General features: G+C 42.6%; 1 protein-coding gene across 1 annotated transcript in view; it reads right to left on the bottom strand.

Moving 5' to 3' along the window:
- Nucleotides 1-10,808, bottom strand: part of SLC4A5 (solute carrier family 4 member 5) — an 80,635-nt gene extending 69,827 nt beyond the window's left edge. The window contains exons 1-3 of the mRNA XM_044918882.1: nucleotides 10,745-10,808; nucleotides 6,929-6,940; nucleotides 5,002-5,193 (exon numbers count right to left, since the gene is read on the bottom strand). Of these exons, the coding sequence (XP_044774817.1) occupies nucleotides 5,002-5,193; nucleotides 6,929-6,940; nucleotides 10,745-10,808 (268 nt within the window). The remainder of the gene's footprint in view (nucleotides 1-5,001; nucleotides 5,194-6,928; nucleotides 6,941-10,744) is intronic.
- Between the last annotated feature and the right edge of the window lie 14,637 nt (nucleotides 10,809-25,445).

Below are 25,445 nucleotides of genomic sequence, written 5' to 3'. Positions count from 1 at the left end.
GTGTGACTCTAATGCACACTGGATGCAGCACATCAGAAGTTAATCCCCATAATGAGAAATGCCACAGGTAATAGCCCCTGTGGTTGACAGCACACAGCTGAGAGTCACATAGTGACGGCTGGAGGACTGGACTCCCACCAGCAGTTCCTGGGCAAAACATAACAGTGCAAGAGCCAGCTTCAGGAAGCACAATAAAAGAAGCAAGCAGGATTGTGCTTTTATTGAGTGGGGACTGTCCAGTCACTGGATGAGCAAAGCACAAAATGATCTAGGGGACTACAAACCAGCAAGGCTTCAACTCCCAGTAAAGACCTGGAAGGCATTTAGGGCAGTAAGGAAGTCAAGATGAGGAGTTGGTCCTGGGGCCCTGAGCTCTGGACGAGCCCTTTCAGAGGTTCCCACCCTCTCTCTTGGACTCCACACGGATCTCTAGATAGCCAGCTTTGCAAGGCTGGAGTCTGCCTTGCTCCACTCATGCTGCTGGCCCCCAGCACAGAGCTCACACAGCATGGGCACTCAATAAATATTTGCTGGGTGAATGAATTTCACCAATTAACACTCATGAGCGTATCAGCTGGGATTAGGCTTGGCAAGAAAGGAGCCCAGGACAAGGAAATGCTGCTGGGGGTGGAGCTGGGTGGGGGCTTTGGGTAGCTCAAGGCTACTGAATATTGGGGAGTGGGAGACTGACCTAGGGTTCTAAAGTCATTGTGTGAGGTAGGTCTCGAGAGGCTATGTGAAGGCCCCAAGTCCTAATTTCATGGACAGTAAAGTTCTTTGTCTAGGAAGCTGTCCTAAAACTCCAAATGTTCTGAGAGAAGAAGAGAATCTGCCCCTGTTCGTGTTTACAGGAATTCCTCCTGTCCTGGGTAATTTTAGAGATACCAGCCCAGGCCATACCCCTCCCCAAAAGGATGACCCTCTGGCAGCCGTGTTGGTGGAAGGTATGACCTGTGCCCCTTGGCTACAGGTCATCAGACCACGAACAGTTCATTGGACATCTGACCCAAGCCTGGAAACTTTGAATTGGGTCTCTAAGATAGCTGGGGCCTTGGAAGAGAGAGCATGTAAACTGGAAGACAAGGGCACAGAAGATACAGAAAGGGCTACAGAAGGAGGGGAATGGAGGAGACCCACGGGAGAGGCAGGGGAAGAGGCCATCCGTCCCAGAGAGGGGATTGAGAGGTGCTGTGTCCACTCGCTGAGCCTGGCTATTTATTCTGCTTTGGGACCGTGAGAGGCTTCTTTGATCTTAGGATATCAACCCCCCACCCCCAACACACACACACATTCTCTCCTTGCCCGAGCCAGCTCAGATAAGTTTCTGTTACTTGTGATCAAATTACCTTCTTAATCACGAGTGCCCCTTATATGAAATTCTAGGGTATGGAAATTTTCTTCTGTGTACCTTCTTAAAAACCGCCAAGTGTAAGAGTTATAAAGTACGTTGAGACACTGTGGTAAGAATAGTTAGAATAAGAAAGAATGGGGAATCCGTGAAAGAGGGGAGTAAAGCAATGGCAGAGCAGGCCAAAAGCAAGACAAGAAGGAAGGTCCAGGAAAAGAAACTTTGGTCGTGGCCCTGGCCGAGGAGCTGTGTCAGGGGACCGAGGACCCGGCAGAGCCTGGCAAGTGCACTCCTGGTCCCCTACAGGCTCGTGGATGGAACCAAGGCTGGAAGATCTTGGTGTGTTGGGCAAGCGAGACTTTTACCCAAATTCAAATAAGAGATCCCTTAGCCTACCCCGGGAAGGGCATCAACCTCAGTAGGAAATCAGAGTGACCTTGAGCATTTGCAGGAGACCCCCCCCCCCCCAGAGAAAAGAGAACAATGACATTCATCTACTGGAGCTCTGGAGGAGGAGGTTCTGACATTTCTGGGGAGCCAAAATAGTAAAAGGTGATTGACTGTACCATATCCATTATTTATCATTTAAGGTGTGTGAAATGTTACTGAGAGTCTTCAATTAGCATGTGGCTTTTATTGTTTTGTTTTAGTGACTATAAATGCAGTAAAGTGAAGAATCGTGATTTAAAATAAAAAAAGACAGTTGCTGCTTCTCCTGCCGAGGCCATCGGGGATATGGGGGGCCCCGAGTCACACAGGGAATCCTGACATGGCCTGCAGAGGCCCATGGGGAGGGAGAAGGGGGAGAAGGCAGCATCAAGCCTCTTTCAGGTCTTTGAGGCTGCTGAAGGGCTAGACTTAAAGGAGATGGTCTCCGTGTTTAGGTCAACCCGTTATGTGGCCTCAGCTGCATGAAAATGGGCCCTGAGTCAAGGAGGGGCGGGAAGAGAAATTGATGTGACTGAAAAGTGAGGGGACTGGGTGTGTGTGTGAGGAGGGGGCTCAGCGCTGAAAGCAAGGAGATGTGAGGGAACTCGGGAGGGGACAGGGGCTGGGCAGGAGGCCCCCAAAATATGGTAAGAGGCTGGAACTGCAGAGAAAAACACTCAGTGGGAAATTTCCAGTGGCCAGAGGATTTTTAAGAACAGGGATGTCTAGTATCTCATTTTTAAAAATTGTGTATCTCTGCAACGTTAAACTTGGTTCCGAACCTCTGGCAAAGCCTGCCACTCACATGTATGCCATATGTAACCAATTTGGGGGGAACCAAAGAAGGTCTGAACTCCATGCCTGAGCTGGCCTGGAGGTGAAGGCAGAGGACAGGTATAGGAGGTGAAACACAGGGAGATGACAAGCCCACCAGGGAGGGACTTGGAGCCAGGGTGACACTGAGATTGGCAGCCCCTGGGAATACACAGCAATTTCGGCAAAGACGTGGACCTCCCCCAGGATGAGGCCATGGAGACTAGAGTCCACTTTAGCTAATTCTCCAGGAATAAGGTAAACCTGGCTAACGCATGGTTTATGAAAACTTTCTTTATTAGGATCCTCATTGGTTCACTTGCAAACTTGAACTCTCAACCCCAAATTCCCCTCAAGGTCTTAAGGTCACTAACTCAGGATTCTCTTCTAACAGGATTTTTTGTTTTTAGAATAGCTCTCATGGCTGGGGAGGGAATGCTATATATGTTGATAATTCCAGGAGATCCAGGTTTTAAAGTGTCAAAGTACAAGAAGAGAAAGAAAATACATGCTTCCTTTGGGAAATATATTTTAATTTGCTTTCCTGCCTGACCCCCACCCCAAAGGGGGCATATAAAGTCTAGAATGATCCTCATTCTTTCTCCTTTTCTGTTTTCCTTTCCCCCGTCTCTCTCCAAGTTGTATCCTTCCAAGACACAAATCTGTAAGGTACACAAAGGCAAGGAAGCCACCCCATTTTAAAGCTTCAAACTCTAAAAGAACCCTAACCATCTTTGCACCTATGCTGGAAATTGCCTGTTTCAGGAACTATTCATGGAGGAGATGCTTTAGAGACAAATATGTGTTCTGTCCCAACCCTTGCTCCTTCCTCATCAGAAATGAGAACGGAAGGCCACATGAAATATATCCTTGATCCTAAGGCCTTGGAATGAGGCTCAATATGAGGCTCAAATGCCTGACTGAAAAACAGCCTTTCTCTCTTTTACTGCTCCTCTTGGGGTGGTTTTGATCTTCTGATGACCCCAGAGTTAATACCGGGCAAGTAGAAGAAGACCTTAATAATTTTTCACATCCCTCCCACCAGAAGGATCTCATAAGCCCTTGGTACCAATGAGGACATCCAAACCAAACCAATATCCACTTGTAGAAGAAAAAGATTTGGGGTCCTTGCTCTTAAATTGGGTTAATGTGTATTAGTTGAACTAATATCTATTAAGTGCCTACCACATACCTACCATGTTATTTGTTTCTCCTCTGCCTCAGGAGGAATCCAGCAAACTCAATTTTAAAAGGAGGCCTCATCCCTAAATGTGGGGGAGGTGGTGGGGTTATAGGAGAATGCCCCAAAAAGGGAGGGTGAGGCATCCAGATCCAACATGGGGAGCAGGAGGTCTTCCCCGCAGGCTTGCTCTTCTCTGGGTCTCTGATGTTCCCACCCCTGAGCTGGCCCAGGTATGCATGCATGGCTTCATCAGTGCTCATCTCTTACGCTAGACAGCTCCAAAGGACTCCCATTAACCCATCTCCCACATAGACACGTTTACTCTAGAAAAGCCACAGGACTTGGTAGACTTGGTGCCAAGGAGAGCAGTTGTTCAGGGCAGCTGCAAGGTTGGGGGTGACTCAGTTGGCCTTTGGGAGCATGTATGTCAGATCTCTTCCTACAGGGATGCTGAGACACTGTTACTGCCTCTGACATTCCTTTGAAGGTTTAGATGGGAAAATAACTAATTTTGCCTTGCTCAAGACAGTGGAAATATGTAATAGAGACCAATGAAATACCATTTATTGGGCAGATTTAGAATATGCTGGGGTGAAATCACGTCCCTAGAAACAGAAAAGTCTCAAAAGAATAAAATGTCATAGCTGGGCTCCAAGGATTCCAGTCTTTTCACTTAAGACTGATACTTTTCTTTCCACAGGAAGGAACAAAAGACTGATTTTTAATCAGCCCAGAACTGATTTCTACAGCAGCAGCAGCAGGCCTCAGGGGATTTGCTGACTTGGGAGAGAGCTTCCGAGGGGTCTGCAAGCTACCACGCAGGTGCCTAGACAATTCTGTACCATTCCTTCAAGCTCAGGTGAGGAAAGAGGGTGGAGGTAATGTGATGTGGAATTCAGTTTACTGAGCACAATGCCTCCTGCCAAAGTGTCATATTTGTGGTTAGGGCAATGGCTGTGTGGCCCCTAAGAATTTGGAAGTGAGGAAAATAATTAAATGATGAAATCAGCTTGGAATGGATCAGAGCAGAAGACTCAAAGTCCCCAGAGAGAGACGGGGCTCAGCCTGACTAAAGGTGTCCCTGGGCAGGGAGGTCGGTCTGTGGGGGTGGCAGAGCACAGGGCGCTGAGAGCCCTGACCCCAGTCTCCAGAGAATCTCCCTGCCCTGTCGCCCCATCTGGGCTCCCCAGCAGGTGGTTCCCACCAAATGCACCCCTCAAGAACTCACGGGTCCTGCTGACATGATCCACATTGCTGTCCCTGCTGCTTCCCCTGCTGCCCGTGCCAGTCAGCTCCTGCTGTGGTTTGTCTGGCTGCAGGCCCCAGCAGACCTTTTGCAGGCCCGGAAGACGTCCCTGCTGGTCTCTCTTCCTTTGAGGGTAACTGGGGACTGAAAGCCCAATGTGGATGGAACGGCAGTCTGTGGGCAGAGCACAAAAGAGCGGGGGAGGCAAGGATTACTGAAAATGGGCATTTCTCCTTAATATCCTCCAGTTACAAAGAGCTAGGGCCACCAAAGCAGAATGGGAGACATGGGATTCCTGGCCAGGGCCACTGCCCCGAGTCTTGGGTTTGATGGAATTCCATTTCTGAACAACTCAACAGTTGCTGGAAACGATACCCTTGGTGCTATAGTTAGAACTCAGTGAGAGTGAACAGAATTCCCATCACTCTGTTCTTGCTTGTCCAGAATGGCAGTAACCGCATAAGGCTTATGACACATGGCCTGGGAGAGAGTCCCTCTGTGAGTCACAGATTTAGTCCAAAACGCCAACGCCCCCTTTGGGAAAGCCCTGTGTATTTTCATCGAGGGCCACTTTTACTCACAACCAAAGACTACATAAACTACTTACCAGAAGAGTGAGTTACTAAGGATTTCTCAAAACTGGTTTTGTATCCTAGAATTTTCAAGAACTGGAATCACCAAGAACCTTAATTTCAAATTCCACTAAGAAGCCTGGCTGCTCTGTAAAGCCCCAACTGGATCTTTGCACACAAAAAGTAGCTGCAATTCTCTCAGCTCTCAGGATGGACATTCTGCCATCAGTGTTTCATCAGTGTTGGCTTGAATTGGACAACAGTTTTTTAAATAATCAATAGATTTAGTTTTATGTTTACAGAATAATTGAGCAGATAGTACATAGGAACTTGGACTTCCATCCTACCACTACCAGACCCCCACTCCACAAACAGTTTCTCCTATTATTTTTTATTGAGGTATAATTGGCAAATAACATTGTACTAGTGTAAGGTGTACAACATACTAATTTGATAGATGTATATATTGCAAAATGATTGCCGCAAGAAGCCTAGTTAACATCCATCACCCCACATAGCTGCACTTTTCTTCTTGCAATGAGAACTTTTAGGATCTACTCTCTTGGCAACTTTCAAATATACAATAAGATTGCTACCTATACTTACCATGCTGTACATTCCATCCCCAGAACTTATTTATCTTATAACTGGAAGTTTGTAACTTTGACTACTTTCACCCCTTTTGCTCACCCCCAAGCCCCTGCCTCTGGCAACTACTAATCTGTTCTGTTTCTATGAGTTTGATTCTTTAGATTCCACATATAAATGAGATCATACACTATTTGTCTTCTCTGTCATTGCCGAGACTGCCAAGGAGCTAACCCTCTGTGTTTTCTTCTTGGAATGTTGTTGTTTCAGGTCGTACATCAGACTTTTACCCATTTTGAATTGTGTGTATGTGTGGTGTAAGATAGTAGTCCAATTTTATTCTTATGAATGTGGCTGTCCAGTTTTGTCATCAGAGAGATCATCTTTTCCCCATTGTATATTCTTGGTTCCTTTGTCATAAATTGTAAATAGAATTGTTTTCTTAATTTCTCCTTCTGTTATTTCATTATTAGTATATAGAAATGTACCTTTTTGTATTAATTTTTGTATATTGATTTTGTATCCTGCAACTTTACTGAATTTGTTTATTAGTTCTAACAGTGTTTTGGTTGAGTCTTTAGGGTTTTCCATATATATTTATCACATCAAATAGAAACAGTTTTACTTCTTCCTTTCTAACTTCTTCCTTTCTAATTTGAATGCCTTTTATTTCTTTTTCTTAACTAATTGCTCTGGCTAGGACTTCCAGTACAATGTTGGATAAAAGTGGTGAGAATGGGCATCCTGACCTTGTTCCTGATCTTAGAGGAAAAACTTTCAGCTTTTCATTGTTGAGTATGATGTTAGCTGTGAGCTTGTCATATATGGCCTTTGTTACGTTGAGGTACATTCCCTCTATACTCAAGTTTGTTGAGATTTTTGATAATGAATAGATGTTGAATTTTGTCAGATACATTTTCTGCACCTATTGAGATGATCATATGATCTTTATCCTTCATTTTGTTAATGGGGGTATACCACATTGATTGATTTGCAGGTTTTGAACTATCCTTGCACTCCTGAAATAAATTCTACTTGATCATGGAGCAAGACCATTTTAATGTATTGTTGAATTTGGTTTCCCAATATTTTGTTGAGGATTTTTGCACCTTTGGTCATCAGAGATATTGGCATGTAATTTTTTTTTCTTGTAGTATCCTAGTCTGTTTTTGATATCCAGGTAATGCTAGTGTCATAAAATGAATTTGAAAGTGTTCCCTTCTCTTCTATTTTTTTGTAAGAGTTTGAGAATGATTAGTATGAATTCTTATTTAAATGTTTGGTAGAATTCACCAGGTAAGCCATCTGTTCCTGAACTTTTGTTTGTTGGGCGGTTTTTCATTATTGATTCAATCTCCTTACTAGTAATTGGTCTGTTCAGGTTTTCTATTTCTTCACTACTTATTTTTGGTAAGTTGTATCTTTAGGAATTCATCCATTTCTTTTAAGTTGTCCAAATTGTTCTCATATAATTGTTCACGGTAGTCTCTTTTGATCTTTTGTATTTGTGTGCTTTCAGTTGTATGTCTTTTCTTTCATTTCTAATTTTATTTGAGTCTTCTCTTTTTTTCCCCTTGATAAGTCTAGCTAAAGATTTGTCTATTTTGTTTGTCTTTTTATTTTTTATTTATTTATTTTTAAAGATTTTATTTCTTTATTTGACAGAGAGAAACCAGTTCTTAGTTTCATTGATCTTTTCTATTGCCTTTTTAGTCTCTATTTTACTTGTTTTTTCTCAGATCTTTGTTATTTCCTTCCTCTATTAACTTTGGGCTTAGTTTGTTCTTCTTTTTCTAGTTCCTTGAGGTGTAAAATTAGGTTGTTTACTTGGGCTCTTTCTTTTTTCTTAATGTAGACATTTATTGCTATGAATAGATTACCCTATTATTAACAACTTGCATTAGTGTGGTACATTTGTTACAATTAATAAACCAATATTGATGTGTTATGATTAACTATAGTGTATTGTTTACATTAAGTTTCACTCTTAGTGTTGTATAGTTTTATGGGTTTTGACAAATGCATAATGACATGCATCTACTATTACAGTATCATACAGAATAGTTTCACCAGCCTAAAAATTCCCTGTGCTTCACCTACTCATCGCTCCCCTTCCTGAATACTAAAGTTACTTTCCTCCTGGACCTTTACACTTTCTTCTCTTTTCTTTTTTTCTTCTTTCTGAAGAGAAATGAGAATGGGTGGGATAAAATGAGTGGGAAGATCTTTTTTTCTGCTTATGTGAACTGCAGCAAGAATGTTTGAGAGCTACTAGTTTAGGGTAAGTTTGAGCCTGAAATTCCATGGTGACAATTTTCCAAAGAGCAGGCTGGCCAAAAAATATTATTGTAACTACAGTAGTTCCCCCTTTCCACAGGGGATATGCTCCAAGTTCCCTAGTGAAGGCCTGAAACTGCACATAGCACTGAACCCTATATATACCATTCTTTTTCCTACACATACATACCTGTGATCAAGTTTAATTTATAAATTAGGCATAGTAAGAGATGAACAATAATAATAATAAAATAGAATAACTGTAACAATATATGATAATAAAAGTTATGTGAATGAGGTCTCTCTTTCTCTCAAGATATCCTATTGTACTGCACTCACCTTTCTTCCTGTGATGATGTGAGATGATAAAATGCCTTTATGATGAGATGAAGTAAGATAAATGACATAGGCACTGTGACATAGTGTTGGGCTACTACTGACCTGATGATGATGTGTCAGAAAGAGAACCCACCTGCTTCCAGACCATGGTTGAATATGGGTAACTGAAACTGAAGAGAGTGAAATCACAGATAAGGCGGGGACTACTGTATTTTTGAAGCCCAAGGATGGCAACTGAGAGTTGAAAGCTGCTGCAGAATGGGAAATTAGACTCTGTGTTCTTATGTCAAGATCTACATTAACTTGATTTTATTTTCCTTGGAGGGGAGGTCTGCCTCTCGGCTCAAACTCCTGAAATGCAGATGCTGATGTCTGGGCATTCATTGACTGCAGGTATCACAGAAACCACATCAAGCTGAACCTTGGAGAATATATCTAACTAAGCCCTTTAGAGATATGTTGAGTGTCTACTCTAGTGAAAAGACTATGAGTCATTCCTAGCCATGGGAAAGTGAGTTTATCTGGATGTCAGTGTCCAAATCTCTTTAGAGCCCAGCTCACCCGAGCTTACCTCACTGCTCACTCTTCTGAACCTCCAGTCTTTCTAGGTTGTAACGAGGAATGTGAGGTGGAGATTTTTATGAAGTACAGCCTTGCTTTCTAGTGGACCAATATCAGAATGACTGGTGCTCCTCCTTCCTTCCCTCTGCTCCCTCCAGGATGGTGTGACTTCCCTTGCTCGATTCTACCATTTCTTAAGCAAGCTGTCATTCAAGTAAGCCATGGATATCAGTAAGAGGTAAGTAGTTTCATCTAAGGGATTAGCAGATGAGTTCCTATTCTCCACTGTTGAGGCCAGGAACAGAAATGAGAAGCAGCTGATATATCAGAAAGGCCTCTGCCAAGAGTCACCTGCCCTGGATGTTCCCTGGCTTGTTCTTCACTTGCTCTATGGCCATGGACATCTGCCTCTCAAGGACCCAGTGTCCTCACCTGTAATGTGGGAATAAAATCCCTTCTCTACTGTCTGGGCAAGGTTTTTGAGAAGATAGAATGGGATGGTATATGGGAACATGATTAGAAAATTGTAAGGGCTATACACATGAAGACTATGCTTATTAAAGAAATTAGGGGAGATAGCTATCATGAAAATATTTGCACTGGATCTAACTTATCCCTTTTCATCCTGGCTCCCATCATAATCATCAGAGTGTGGCTGTGTAGCTGTTGAACTATAGAGAACGGCTAGCCCTCTCCCAAGCTTCCTCCTTCACTCTGCGATACCTCTCCATTCACTGTAAATATCTGGCAGTTTGGCTCAGGACAATGCCAAGTTCTCCTAGGAACTCCTCAACTGCATTCTTCTCCACTCACAGCCCCAGAATGGCTCTACACATTCTGAAGCTCAGCAAGCATCCAGCTGGGCAGTGAGATTAGTGTTTCCCTCCAAGTGGGACAGGGGCAGTGGCAGGGCAGTAGCCTGTCTGGTTGCCTCTTCATAAGTCCCGTGGTTGCTTCTCTGTAGAGTGTAGGAACTTAGGGCCTCTGAGTCAGCAATTTTGGATCAACAGATACCCCCACTCAATATTCTCTTGCACTAGTTTTAACTGAGCTGCCATTTTTAGAATCTATATAATAGTGGCATCTTGTATAATTTGTAGATCTTGTAAAATTAGGTAAGTTTAATTTTGTGTTGGGGATGCTATGCCCTAATTCATAGAAACAAAGTGCCAGTTTCCTGTCTTCTGCCCACTATGTGGTCTCTTTAAGACACAGTGAAACCTGGTCCCATTGGATCCAGAGAAGACACTGTGGGTAGGTCAGGGAAAGGGACCAGCTCTCCTAGATCCCTCCGCTGGAGGGGTGTTATAAGGATATTTAAGAAACTGGCAGACCCTCCTAGGATTTGCATCAAGTTCTCAGGATGACCTTACCTTCCTGATCCTGACATCTCCTCCTGTAGTTAGCAGGGTCCAGCTTCCCTACCCCAGCCTTCTCTTCTTCCACCTTCATAACTATAAAAGATGAACACAGCCTCAAAATATATACGACACAAAAAGGTAGGATTTCAAGGAGAAATGGCCAAATCCACACCCACAGTAGGAGACCTTAAAGCAGATGAAAAATTTAAGGCAAAAGAATATATAAACAAATTGGAGAAGTTCAAATATCTATCTCTAACAAATAAAGAACAGATCTCTCTTTCAAGTACAAATGGGACATTTATAGAAAGCACATATCTAGGGGCTCCTGGGTGGCTCAGTCGTTAAGCGTCTGCCTTTGGCTCAGGTCATGATCCCAGGGTCCTGGGATTGAGCCCCAATCGGGCTCCCTGCTCAGCCGGAAGCCTGCTTCTCCCCTTCCCACTCCCCCTGCTTGTGTTCCCTCTCTCACTGTGTCTCTCTCTGTCAAATAAATAAATAAAATCTTCAAAAAAAAAAAAAAGAAAGAAAGCACATATCTAGTTCACAGGAAAGCCTTAGTAAATTTCAAAGACTCTGTATCATACTTCTATAGCAAGAATGTATATATAATATATATATATAAATATATATACATATATATGTATATGTGTGTAAGATGTAAGATAGTCTTAAACACACACACATATAACTTTAGACTAAAAGTAATTTCTACTCATGGGTTTAATAAGAAACCACAATGGAAGTTATTAAATATTTAGAACTCAACAATTACAACTACTAAATATTGAAACTTATGGGATGCAACATATTTAGAGGAAACAGGGAAGGAAGGAGAGTAGGGAGGGAGGAAAGAGGGATGGAGGGAGGGAGGAAAGAAGGAAAGTAAATGTGATAAGCATTCAACTAAAGAACATAGGAATAAAAACAAGAGAAAACCCAAAGAAAGTAGAAAAATGTAAATATAAAATATAAAACCAAAAAATAATGAAATAGAAATAAGAATAGATGGTTAATAAATCCAAAGGCAATTATTTGAAAGATTATTAAAATAGGCAAACTATGCAAAACTAATCAAGAAGAAAAAAGAATATTCACAAGTAAACAATATTGGGAATAAAAAAGAGACATAACTAAAAATATAGTGGAGAATTTAAAAATTAAAAGTGAATGCCATGAAAAACTTCATGCCAATACATTTTAGCTTTGATAATAATAATTACCATTTCTATGTACCAGGAACTATATTAAATGCTCTGCATTGTATGACTTAATTGAGTCTTCTCAACAACCTTATGAGATAAGTAACATTATTATTCCCATTTTACAGATGAGGAAACTGAGGCACAAGAGCTTAACTGACTGCCCAAATGGAAGAACAGAGATTTAAACCCAGACAATCTGTTTCTGGAATTAAAGTTCTTAGCTATGAGGCTGATAAATGGATATTTTATTAGAAAAATAATAGAAGTGATTAAAATTGACTTTAAAAGAAATTAGAAAACCTTGACTAACTAATAACCATTAACTGAAATGTTTATGGGGAAGTCATTACAAACAGTCTTTCCCATGCCCCATGGATAATTATTGAAGCTGGATTATAGGTACAAAAGGATTATCATTTTTTCTTATTTTTGTTATGTCTGAATTTTTTTCTATAGTGAAAAAAAATAAACACCAGAAGAAAATAGTTTTTAAAAAATGTTTTATCCGGGGCGCCTGGGTGGCTCAGTCGTTAAGTGTCTGCCTTTGGCTCAGGTCATGATCCCAGGGTCCTGGGATCGAGCCCCACATCAGGCTCCCTGCTCTGCGGGAAGCCTGCTTCTCCCTCTCCCACTCCCCCTGCTGTGTTCCCTCTCTCGCTATGTCTCTCTCTGTCAAATAAATAAAATAAAATCTTTGAAAAAAAAAAGTTTTATCTGAACCTTCAAGGATTAGATAGTCTCTAACTGATACAAAATGGTTTTCAAAAGTAGAAAAAAGGAAATTGGAAGCAGTAGATACATCTAAAGACAAGGAATACAGGGTTGGACTAAAAGCAGAAGAGTTGGTTGAAAATCTTCATAAGGAGTCAGTTAAACCCTCAGATCTCTCTCCTAGGCTCCAGTCTCCTAGAATGCGCCCCCTTCTAGAATATGGAGGGGTTAAACCCGAAGACCTCTGGATAACTAAGGACAAGAAGGAGTCATTTCATTGTGGGGTGGGGAGAGGATTTAAGCAAAGGCAGTTAGCCACTCAGGCCTCTGCTTACTTGACCCCTACAACACTAATGAAGTTTACACACTCCAGGTGGGAGATTGGAGGACTTACAGATCCTGATATTTTGGGGAGCTCTATGGTTAGAGCTCCACCCTATTGCCCACCATGAGTCTATCATTCAATAAGTCCAGCCTGTCAAACAGTTGTTTGGCAGCTCACTCCAAAATCATGGCCAGCCAAGAATCACCAGAATGACAGAGACCAAAACAAGCAGGAAAAGAGGAAGTCCAAGGAAACAGGAGCAATCTAGGCAGCCAAAAAACCATTTAAAAAGCATATAATTCACATCTTCAAGTAGACTAGATAAGACCTTGTATCTATGACAAAAAGAAAAGTAAAATGCTATAACCTGGAACTTTTAAAGAATAAGAAATAACTCTTGAAAATTAAAGATATGTTAGAAGAAAAATTTCAGTGAAAGAGTTGGAACATAAAGTTGAAAAAAGAGGTGAGCTAATAGAGCACAAATACAAATAATTTTCTAAATAGTAGGAAAAAGGCAGGGAAATCAGAGGACCAATCCAGGGGGTCTAACATCAAAGCAATAGAAGCTCTCAAAGAGAGATCAGAAAAAAAAATCAGCACAAATACAAATAATTTTCTAAACAGTAGGAAAAAGGCAGGGAAATCAGAGGACCAATCCAGGGGGTCTAACATCAAAGCAATAGAAGCTCTCAAAGAGAGATTAAAAATAAATAAATAAAATAAAAAAAATGGAGGGGAAATTATCAAGGACAGGAGAATATTTCCCAAAACTGCTGCTTTTGAATTTCCTGGTGGAAAGAACTTGCTGAGACCCAGGAAAATGAATTTAAAACAAAATCCACTCCAAGTGACATCATTATGATGTGTTAAAATATTACATATAAAAAAGACCTTAGGGCGCCTGGGTGGCTCAGTTGGTTAAGCCACTGCCTTCGGCTCAGGTCATGATCCTGGAGTCCCGGGATCGAGTCCCGCATCGGGCTCCCTGCTCGGCGGGGAGTCTGCTTCTCTCTCTGACCCTCCCCCCTCTCATGTGCTTTCTCTCTCTCATTCTCTCTCTCTCAAATAAATAAATAAAATCTTAAAAAAAAAAAAAAGACCTTAAAAACCTTCCAGAAGAAGAAAATAAGTCACCTACAAAGTATCAGATGTGAGAACTGGCATCAGACACAATGCAAGCTGTAAGACAATGGAGTTATGCCTCCAAAAGTGACAAAAAATTATTTCCAACCTAGATTTCCAGTTCTAACCAAAATATCAAATGTGAGGGTAGAAAAAGGGGCATTTTTTGGACAAGAAATGTCTTAAAATTTTACTGCTTATGCACTTTTTTCAGGAAGCGGTTGAAGGAAGAACTCCAGCAAGATGGAAGAGCATCTAAGGAAGGAATAGAACACCTAGAAAATGAGATTCACCACAAAAGACTGACACAGGAGTCCCTGGGAAGAAGCTGTGTAGCGGTCCAGAGAACAGTGCGTGCATCTTAGATCAGGCTCTGCATGGGTTCCCGAAGAAAAACCTGAAACTGATCAATTATCTGGATGTGTTTCACTGTTGAGAGGATCCCAAGATTCTTTCAAGAATAAAGAGTCCATGGAAAGGAAAAGTGATCATTGAACACTGTGTAACTCAAATGTGAGCAGTATTTAGTCATAATAAATAAAAATGAATATTAATTTAACCAAAAACTGTGATATATGCAGGGTTGGTATTCCACCAGTGTGCAGTATTATGCGTACATTGCTGTTTGTGGCTGGTGTTCAGGTATCCATTCCAACTGGTCAGTGTCAATGCCATATGGGTTATTAAATATTTTTAATTTCTACATTGGATGTAACTATTTGGAGAGATGAGGATTTGTCACTGCTAACTACCTGCCTGATGTCCATCCCCCTTTCTGCTCTGATTTTATTCAGGGCAGCAATGTGGCTGACTAAAAATAACCACTTCCCCCAAATGCCCTTCAGCAATCGCTAAAGAGATATAGGAGAAGGAATCTAGGAAAAGATACCCTTCCTGGATGAAGCCTCTGCAGAAGAAAGCTCCTCCATTTTTCCTTCTTCTTCCTCCCTGGATAAGGTTGCCAGATTTAGCAAATAAAAATAGAGTTTTCCTAGTTAAATCTGAGTTCTATAGACACAATTAATACTTCCCAGTGTAAGTATGTCCCATGCAATATTTGGGACATACTTATACCAAAAAGATTACTCATTGTTTATACGAAATTCAAATTTAACTGGGCAAACTGTATCTTATCTGGCAAACTATTTCACCTCTGCATCTGGAGCACGGACATGGTGCCTGGAAGTGCAGGGGCCATCCTGTCATCATGGAAATGGAGGCCACATGCTAACTGTAGATACAAGGCGAGGAAGGATCCTGGATCTTTAATGTCTTCACTGAGTCATTCTACAGCACTGGACAGCCCACACTTGGGTTTCTTGTTATGAAGAACAGTTAAACCACTTACTTGTTTAAATATTATAGTTAACTCTTCTGTTACTCAAAACCACACCTGGGTCATAGGACAAAAGACTTTGGGACTGTATTTACTGGGCAAATAAGACTGGGTTCTGGGGGCGCCTGGGTGGCTCAGTCAGTTAAGTGTCTGCCTTCAGCTCAGGTCATGATCTCAGGGTCCTGGGCTTGAGCCCCGCATCAAGCTCTCTGCTCAGCAGGGAGTCTGCTTCTCCCTCTCCCTCTGCCCCTCCCCCCTGCTTATGCTCTCTCTATCTTGCATGCACACATGCACGCAAATAAATAAATAAAATCTTAACCCCCCCCCAAAAAAGAAAACCACATTAAAAAAAAAAAAGATTGGGTTCTGTTAGTAAGGAAAACAGGGGGAATGGGCACTGAGTTGTCATGTAACAGTGTCTGCTACACTTTTCAACACCCATTCCCTTCTTGTCTAGGCTGTTCTGTTCAGGTAGAGACACAGGGCCCTTCATTGCTATAGACACCTTCCCCAACTCCAGGCATGAATTGGATGTGTCTAAACTATTCATGGTAATCGTATGGCCTTTGACCAGTAACCGATCTTAGGAGTAGTCATGTACCCCTATCAAGCCAGTGAGATTTAAATGGAAGTCCATTAGGTAGACTTCCAGGAAAGCTTTTATTTCCCTAACAAAAAGTGACAGACCCCTCTGGAATGCACATTTGGCCAATCACTCCCTATTTGCCTGCACAGACCTTGGACATGAAACTCCTAGATGAAGCAGTCCTCTTGCAACAATAATGTGACAGGTATGAAGAGCAAAGGCTCAGGCTGAGGACAAAGCAAAACGCTAGAACAAATCTTGGTTCCTGATAATGTCACTGAGCTCCAGACTGCTTATCTCTGGGCTTCCTGTTACACGAAAAGAAATCTACTTTGTATATTTAAATTGCTAGCCAAGTTTTATGTTACTTTTAGCTAAAGACCTTCCCAGGGGTGCCTGGGTGGCTCAGTCAGTTAAGCATCCAACTCTTGATCTCAGCTCAGGTCTTGATCTTGGGGTTGTGAATTCAAGCCCTGTGTTAGGCTCCACACTGGGCATGGAGCCTACTTAAAGAATAATAATAATAAAAATTAAAAAATAAAGACCTTCCTAACTGATACATAATGGAATACTATGGGGAGTTCAAATGAATGAACGAGATTTCTGTGTATTAACATGTATAAATCTCAAAAACATAGGAAGTAAAAAAAGCAAGTTATAAAGATATATAAACAAAATGACATTATTTATATAAAACTTTAAAAAACATTGTTTTAAATTTTATTGTTTATTGCTACATTTATAAGCAACAGCAGAAAATCACCCAGAGGAATGAGACACACTAACTTCAGGTTACTTCTAGGGAAAGGTAAGGTATAATGCTGATGTTTTAACTTTATCTTTGATGTTTTGGATAGATATAGATGGAAATGAAGCAAATATGATAAAATGTTAACATCTGTTAATTCTGGACAGTGATATACATTTACAAGTTTGAAATATTTAATATTAAAATTTTTTAAATGAGTTTTTTTAAAGAAATAAGAGAACTCCCCACCACTATGACATAACAGTCTCAAATAAAATTGGCCAAGTGAGTATCCTGCACAAAGAATGACTGGTGGGGAAAATCCTCACACTTTGCTATGTCATTGTGAAATTTTCGAACACTAAATAAATGAATAAAAAAAGAAATCCTAAAAATGTCTAGAGTGAAAGAAACAGGTACAGGTCACCTACAGATGAATAAAAATCAGACTATCTGATTTCTCATCAGCAACTTGAACAGAAGATGATGGAGCAATGCATCCAAAATTCTGAGGGAGAATGATTTCCAGCCTAGCATTCTCTATTCAGCCAAACCACCAGGCAAGAGAGAGGGTAGAAGACATCTTCAGACATGCAAGAAATCATTTTACTTCTCTCTTACAACTTCCTACAAAGTTATTTAAGTATGTTACCACAATGAACCAAGAAGGGGAAGACAATAGGATCCAGGAGAGGGCTGCAAGATGAAGAATAATGAAGGGAGGTCCCTAGACAGGAGCTGCACCACAGCCCTGGTCCCTCCTCAGAAGAGCTAAAAATGAGGTTTCAGAAGGAGCCATCCAAGGAAAAGATGAAATGCCAGAGATCTGATACACTTCTTGAGAATCTGGAACAATTTAAGACAGTGACAAAGACAGAAAATGCAAAGCAAGGCAATTAGAAATACCAGGAAAAAATAAAATTGCAAGAAATAAAATGTGATTATGGTACACAGTCGTAAGAGTATAAACATTGATTTTTGAATTAACTAAAAACGATGATGTATCTACATTGGGAGAATGAAGAAGAGATGGGTGTGGTATAAGATAATTATTTACCTGTAGGTGGCTAATATCCAACTCTGATAAATAGCAGGAGATACATATATATAAATAATATGTATATATTATTAGAGGGGTGTAGGTAGCCAACAGAAAAAGCTAAACAAATTCCAGGTGATCGTCTTTGGGAGAAAGCTGGAATGGAGTTTTCTTGTTTGTTATTATAAGCTCTTACAGGTGTTACTTGATTTTTAATTATGGTTATATAGTATTTTTACTTTACACATTTTAAGGCAAATAATTTAACATGACATGTATACTCCCACTTCATGCAGTAATTGTATCCCCCTGAAAATTTATGGTTAAACCCATTTGTTCAAAGTGAATCATTTTTACATATTCAGGAGAACTACAAAACTAAGAACCTTTAAGAAAGTGGTTCACAGGAGTTCTCAAACATAAGCATGTGTCAGAGTCATCTGGAGGGCTGGCTAAAACCTAGATTTCTGGGCTCCACTCCAGAGTTACCGATTCTATGGATCTGGGACTGAAAGTTTGCATTTCCAACAAGTTTCCACTTGATGCTGAAGCTGCTGATCCAGGGACCACACATTGAGAACCGCTGTTTTAAGGAAATAACTCCTATTTATATTTTCTACTAAACTGAACTACCATACATGGAGTTTACTTCACATGAGCTTCACATACACAACAATATCACATCTTTGCTTGAATTTCAAACAGGGCATTGTGAACCAGTAAGCTTAGTGAGGATGCACTGGTAGCCCCAGTTGGTTGGTGATTTTTTTGAGAGCTGGTATCTTCCTCGACCCTCATAGCATGAGCAAAGAGAAGCTGAGGAACAGATCCTCTTTTCCCATATAGAACCACCCCCAAATCTTTCAGGTGGAGCTCAGGCCATCTCTCCCCAACCAGGAAAGGCCATGTGACTCAGCCTGGCCAACCAAACACTCCCATTCCCCCATCACAGAGACTGGTTCCGCCCTGACTCCATGCCCAAAGCTGGGCCAATCAGAATTCTTTCTAGGACATCTCTGCTTGATCCATCCAAAAACTGCCTGCTCTGGCTCTGGCTCTGGCATTGTGAAGCGGATATGGGTGGGTGCTACTATGTTGCTTGCCACAGGGAGCGAAGCATCCAAGAAAAGTAGAGAAACAGAGTACTGGTAACACTGTAACTCCCTGAGTCAGTTAATTCTGAACTGACCTGACTACTACAAATGAAACAGAATTTTCCAGCATGTTTTAAAAATGTATTCTTTCATATTTGAAGTACTATGGACTTTCAGATTGGAAACCAAACACAAGTGAACGCAAAATGACAAAGAGATGTAAACAGATGAAAACATTATGGAACTATAGAAGCACGGAGATGTAATGTAATTCCTATTCAGGTAGATGCATACCTCCCAGTTCTGCACTAGTTCAGAACATCCTTTCCCCACCTCCTCTGTCCTGGGTCCTACCTCCTCACAATTTAAGAGAAGCTCCCTTCCAGGAGGTTGCAGAAGTAGGAGAAGAACCCAGGCTGCCCCAGATCATCTTCAACAGAAACCATTCATTTGAAACAGCTCAAGCAGAGTGCTGACCATATGCAGTGTTTAGATCAACTACTCTAATCAGCAGCTGCATGGCTCATCACAAAAATTTGCAAAAGTGACCTACCTCTTGAAACAGAATTTCTATCTCCACCATTTTGTATAATGTGTATTAATTGAATGTCAGATATCTTGCCTTCATAATCTCATTTAATCCTAATTAAAATTCAGTGAGATGCATAATTTTCACCCCCATTTTACAGATAAGAAAATGAAGTTTCACAGAATTAAGAAATTTTTCCTGTGTCACAGGCAGAGCTAAGATTGAAATTGGATTCTCTCTGATTCTCCAACCCAAGGAAGGAAGGCAGGGAAAGTGAAAGGGCAGGGGAAAATGAAGGGAGGAGGGGGGTAGAAGACGAAAGAAAGAAGTGAAGACATAAGAGAAAGAGAGGCCTGGAAGAAGCCATCGACTTCTGAGTTCTAGGCCCTTCCTGAGGTCTAGCTGAATTCCCATCTCCAAGACCTCCCAAAGGCCTTACAATAAACTCTTCTTTTCTCTTCAGCTAGCTTCAGTTGGTTGGAGTTATTTGCATCCCAAGAATATTAACCCGGTACCACCATCCACTACAATATGTTGCCAGAGGAATTTGTTAGCAACACAGCAGCCCCTGGCATGTAGCAAATGAAAGAACTGGTACAGCAGTTTTTCCTACACCAGCCCTTCCACTGCTCCACTCCCTCATCATTATTCTCCCATCCATCTTTAGACCCTGGGGGTAAGCATGGCTTTACAGTGAGGGGTCAGACCAAATGCTCTTCTGTCCTGAGTCACCAGGGACCCATTCCACTTTACTACCCCTGCCACCAGCCTGGAATCCCATTGTGGATCCCTGAGAGTGTGCAAACCCTACTGACAAAATCAGTGCCCTAAGCCTGTAAGACTAAGCACCAGAGTGCCACACCAGGGAACAGACACACAGGGTCCCTGCCCAAGCAGCCTTCGTGTCCACTACAGCAAGGTGGTGGTGATACAGCCAACCTGATGGGCATACAGCGCATTTTGACTATCAAAACCCTCGTCATTGAATCATGGGCCATTTAACACTGCCCCCTCCCCGAGCCCCCTGGCCACAGAGGCACATCAGTTCAGTCCAACAAATCCACTTTGTTCCAGATATTCGCTCTAGACACTGGAAACAAATAGAACAAAATAGTTTATAAGGGAAGAAGGGCAAAATATGGTTAATAAATCCTTAAGATTAGACACCCATATGTCTGGGGAAAAAACTAATGAGAAAAAAGGTTATGCCACATGCATTGGTCAGCCTTTTAGGAGCTTTTCCTCCCATCCCATCTTTTAAGCCATTTGACATTATATCTAAGAACAGGGACCAGCCCAATATAGTATCCAGTGAACTCCTCTGACAGCTCAAAGTATTTCAAAAAAGGACCTCCTGGAGAGCTCATCTGGGATGATTTTGTGAACTGAATTGACAAAAATGACATGGGGTCATGCTGGGCTTTAAAGACTAAGCTTATGGGGCGCCTGGGTGGCTCAGTTGGTTAAGCGACTGCCTTCGGCTCAGGTCATGATCCTGGAGTCCCAGGATCGAGTCCCGCATCGGGCTCCCTGCTCGGCGGGGAGTCTGCTTCTCCCTCTGACCCTCCCCCCTCTCATGCTCTCTCTCTCTCATTCTCGCGCTCAAATAAATAAATAAAATCTTAAAAAAAAAAAAAAAAGACTAAGCTTAGAAACTAGAGAAAGGCCACCCTCCCAACCGAGAGCTTGTTCATTGCCTCTGGGCCCTGCGCACCTCACCCATGCATGCTCCAGAAGAGAAAGAGAAAACAAGCAAACAAAATATCCCCTAGCAAACCACCAGTAACAAAACCAGGTGTAGTATCCAAACCTAACAACAGAAATGTGTAATGAAAGGAGGTTAGCCATTACTTAGTTTCTATCCTGAGATGTTGTATCAACAGATGGAATCTATTTTCCCATAGTTTTCTGGGGAAGAAGCAAGTCTCATAAAAATTTCAGCCAGTCTTGTAAATTTGGCAAAGGCAACAGAAATTTGCATTGCCTAGGAGAAAAAGATTCTCAGTTCGATCAGATGAGAACAAAAATGAACTAACTTGCCAGGGTGTCAGAGAGAGTGCATTTCATGTCATCTCGGTTAATCTGGCATGAGGTTTTATGCCCCAAACCAGTGAACTCAAGACACCAGGGTGACTAATAGTGTATAATTTTTTTAAAGAAAAGGCAAATGCTCATTTGGAGGATTTATTCAGCTTTCATGGTATTCTCCTTCTCAGTGTGCATGAAGCTCACTCTCAAATATTCTGTGTTCGCACTGTCAAGCACATTTTTCCTTATCTGTATAGTTTTATCTACTACCTCTGAAACTCCAAGCCGCAAACTTACCTTCACGCTCTTAGCACTGGAAACCAGGATCCAAATCTCAGGAAGGCCAGAATCACTTGCTCTGGTGCTGTTAGGTGGCAAGAAGGACGCTCTGTAATTTCCAGGCTGAACAGTATTTGGGGCATTGGAGATTGACTTGTGGGGCTCAGTGGCGGCCAGCCATGTGACCAGGGTGGGGGAAGGGACACTCCTGCGGGGCAAGGGACTGACGCCTGCTCTGCTGACAGACCAGGGTAGAGCAGGGTCTGAGCAGAGCTGGCCATAATTACAGGCGGACAACTTTGCTCTAAATTTCTTCTTGGATTTTAACTTCTTATTGATCTTCTTATTGCAGTGTTGCATTTCAGCCTTGGTTTTTAAATGCTTGTTTATCTCCCTACACGATTTCTATCTTAAGTCCTTTTTGGATTCTGTCTTGGAGGGATGTTAGAGCTGGAAGAGACCTTACGGATGATCCAGCTCCATCCCCTACCCCAGGGTCACCCATTTTACAGATGGGTGGCAGCATTTCCAGGAGCCTGCAGAGGCCTGGGTTTGGTATTGTGTACTGGGGGACCCCAGCTGGCTGGCACCCCAAAGTACAGCTCACTTGAATATCTTCAACCCTTAGGTGGTTAGAGCTTTGAGGACGGCTGAGATGCCAGTAATGAATCTTATCACTTCTCAGGTGCCTAAATCTGCAGCTGTAAGATTAGGCCATGGCTTAGAAATTGTGGCAGTTTGTACTTGTGGTCAAAGAGTTTATATGGGGGCTCCTGGGTGGCTCAGTCAGTTGAGTGTCTGACTCTTGATTTCAGCTCAGGGCGTGATCTCAGGGTCCTGGGACTGAGCCCCACGTGGGGCTCTGCATTTAGCGTGGAGTCTACTCGTCCCTCTCCCTCCCCTGCCCTCCCCCACCTCGCTCATGCACACTCTCTCTAGAAAGTAAATAAATGAATCTTTTTAAAAAAGGAATTTATATAAACATGTGTACCTATGTTTATGTATCTCTATCACAGTCTTCTTAAAACCCTCCAAGATGATCTTTTTGGAGGGATTAGAGGACATCAGGAGCTGGAGAGATATTTGATCTCAAAGGCCCTGAAGACTTCTCAGGACCAGAGCCATGTGAGTAGCCTTCTAGTTCACAGCCCCTTCTTCACCCAAATGGTCTGTGCCGGTTGCCTGCTAACCAAAAAAGGGGATAGTAGTAATGACGGTGGAAATGGTAGAGGGAGAAGTGGTAGGGGGAATGGTAGCGGTGGCAGTATGGTAGCTGGGCACACATGGACGTCGGAGAGGCACCAGTGGAGGTGCTGGAGGTAAGGATGGAGGCGATGAGGGGCAGATGGAGGTGGTGGAGGCAGTCGTGGTGATGGGGGAAGGGACAAGAAGATCCCCTGAATGACAGAATAGGAGATTCTTGTTACTGACTCAGGCTGATGACCCTTGATGAAGCTGACCTGCTGGGATTACAAGTGTGAAATGGTAAAGCCATGGCGTTAGAAGTCTGAAGAACCTCATTCTGTCCCCAGAGCTGTGCAGTCTTAAGATAATCACTTCACCTCTCTGGACTCCAGTTTTCTTGAAGTAGAGTTTGCACTTAAATGGTATCTTGTTAGGGGAAACTCTTCCCTCTCCCTCTAAGCCCTTTACCCTTCCCTGTAAAGTGGTAGCTTCTGTCCTTTCTAAAGTCTCAAAAAGAGTACTTTTCACTTACCTTTCTACCTCCTCACTCACTCTCACCTAGAAGAGGATGAGTGACTCAAGCGATTGGCACATTTGGGAAAATAAAATGGGCATGTGCCACGGCTCAGATCTGTCTGAGAACTGCCTGCTTCAGAGAAAGTCCCAGCTGGGCTCCTCTCTTCACATCAAACTTCCAGGGTAGGTTCTCACCCTGCAGGTAGGGAGTCCTCCAGTGTTGGGTAGACAAGCCTAGTTCTGGCAGAAAAAATTAAGAAGCCTGATTGTGGTTGTATATTCTAAGCCAAATTCTCCAATCAGCTTTACCTGTTACAAAGCTATTTTGACTTCTACCTATGGGACTTCTGTATCTTACTATTTCTCATTTGATTCCAAGCATAGAGGGAAAGATTGTAAACAAGTATCCTCCTCAATACCAATGCTGATGAATTAATGAAAGAGGCTGCACTGAGTTGATTGGACGAAACGGTCTCTAAATTTCCTTCAAGGTTTAACATCCTGTGATTCTATGAGTCTATGTCTCTGGAGTAGAACAAATATTTGTGAAGCTGGGAGGGAGGTTGAGACTCTTAGTGGACAACTTCCTAATCTCTGCCTCTCTTCTTTCCTGCTTTTCAACCCGATGAAGACCCCTAGTCTCCAGACATCTTCCTCTTCTCCCCCTCCACCAGCCCTGCATGGCTTCTTTACCCCCATTCTGGTCTGGACCCCATGATGAATTACTTCACTCTTCCTTCATTGATACCCACAACCTCTTGTTCCTGCCCTGCCAATCTTTTGGTCTAAATCAGCCCCACTGCTACCCGTCTCCTCCCGTACTGAGCTCTCTTTTGTCTCTGGAGAAAGCCTGTATTCAGGGGGAGAGAAAAGAACCAAGACAGAGAGTGGTAGAAGAGTGTGTGTGTGTGTGTGTGTGTGACTAAGAGACAGATGGAGAAAGACAGACCTCGTCCAATGGTACCTATGGCCAGCTCTACCCCTGTCCTTTCCCGTGGTTTAGTTTTGTGACTGAAAAATGTTGAAGGGAGAGCTGGCCATCCCATTTCTCTCCTCTCCCTCACCTCTGGCCCCGTTCACATTACTGCTAAGGAGACTGGTTTGTCCAGCGGGCATTAAGCACTGGGACAAATGCTTGACGGCTTTCAGTCCTTCCTCACCACCAGAGCAGTAATGGCTGAGACCCATGCATTGGCTTGGGAGCAAGGGAAGAGACTGGACCCAGTGGGTTCTTAGTCAGAAGTGTTCCCTCTCCCCCTCCCCCCCTCCAGGGCACATTTGGCAATGACTAGACACATTTCTGGTTGTTAACACTGGGATGAGAGTCCTACTGGCCTCTAGTGGGTAGAGGCCAGAGATGCTGCTAACATCCTACAATGCACAAGACACCCCCACAACAAAGAATCAGCTGGCCCAGACTGTCAATAGTGCCAAGGTCGAGAATCCTGGATTAGACTGCTCAGACCCCTCTGGTTCTAGAAACCAAAATGCCTCTAACCTAGTCCAAAAGAGTACTCCACATGGGCCCACCTCAGTCACCAGGATGCTACAAGGAGGGAGGAAGGGCAAAGATTCTTAGTAATTTGCAGCTTTTGATCTCTGGGCCTCCATTTCCTTTGGAGACCTGGCACACAGAGGTGGTTACCAACAGGGACAGATACCTTTCCATCTTCAGTTCAATGCCACCTGAACCCGACCTGGGTTTAACAGATGGCAGGGCTTAGGCAGGTTTGACATTGGGTCCTGGCATAGGGGGTGAAGTCTCATGAAAGAAAAATGAGCTTCCTACCCCTGTGTTGGTGAGAATAAGGATTCATTTGGGGCCCCATCAAGCTTACATAGAACTTTTGCCCACAAGAGGTCTTCCACAAGCTGGGCAAGCCTCATGCCAATATATGCGATTTTTGGCTCTCAGATTGTTTGTACCAAGCTTTAGCAGGTGGTACAAGACTGGTTGCCCCAGATTCTTGTCCACTTTAGCTGCTTTTGAACTGTATCCAGGGTTGAGGAGGGAACATATGT

Source organism: Neomonachus schauinslandi, chromosome 10 (assembly GCF_002201575.2).
Source record: "Neomonachus schauinslandi chromosome 10, ASM220157v2, whole genome shotgun sequence".
In the NCBI taxonomy this organism is placed as follows: domain Eukaryota; kingdom Metazoa; phylum Chordata; class Mammalia; order Carnivora; family Phocidae; genus Neomonachus; species Neomonachus schauinslandi.
Note: the sequence above shows the minus strand (reverse complement) of the source record. Positions and strands in the feature narration are given on the sequence as shown.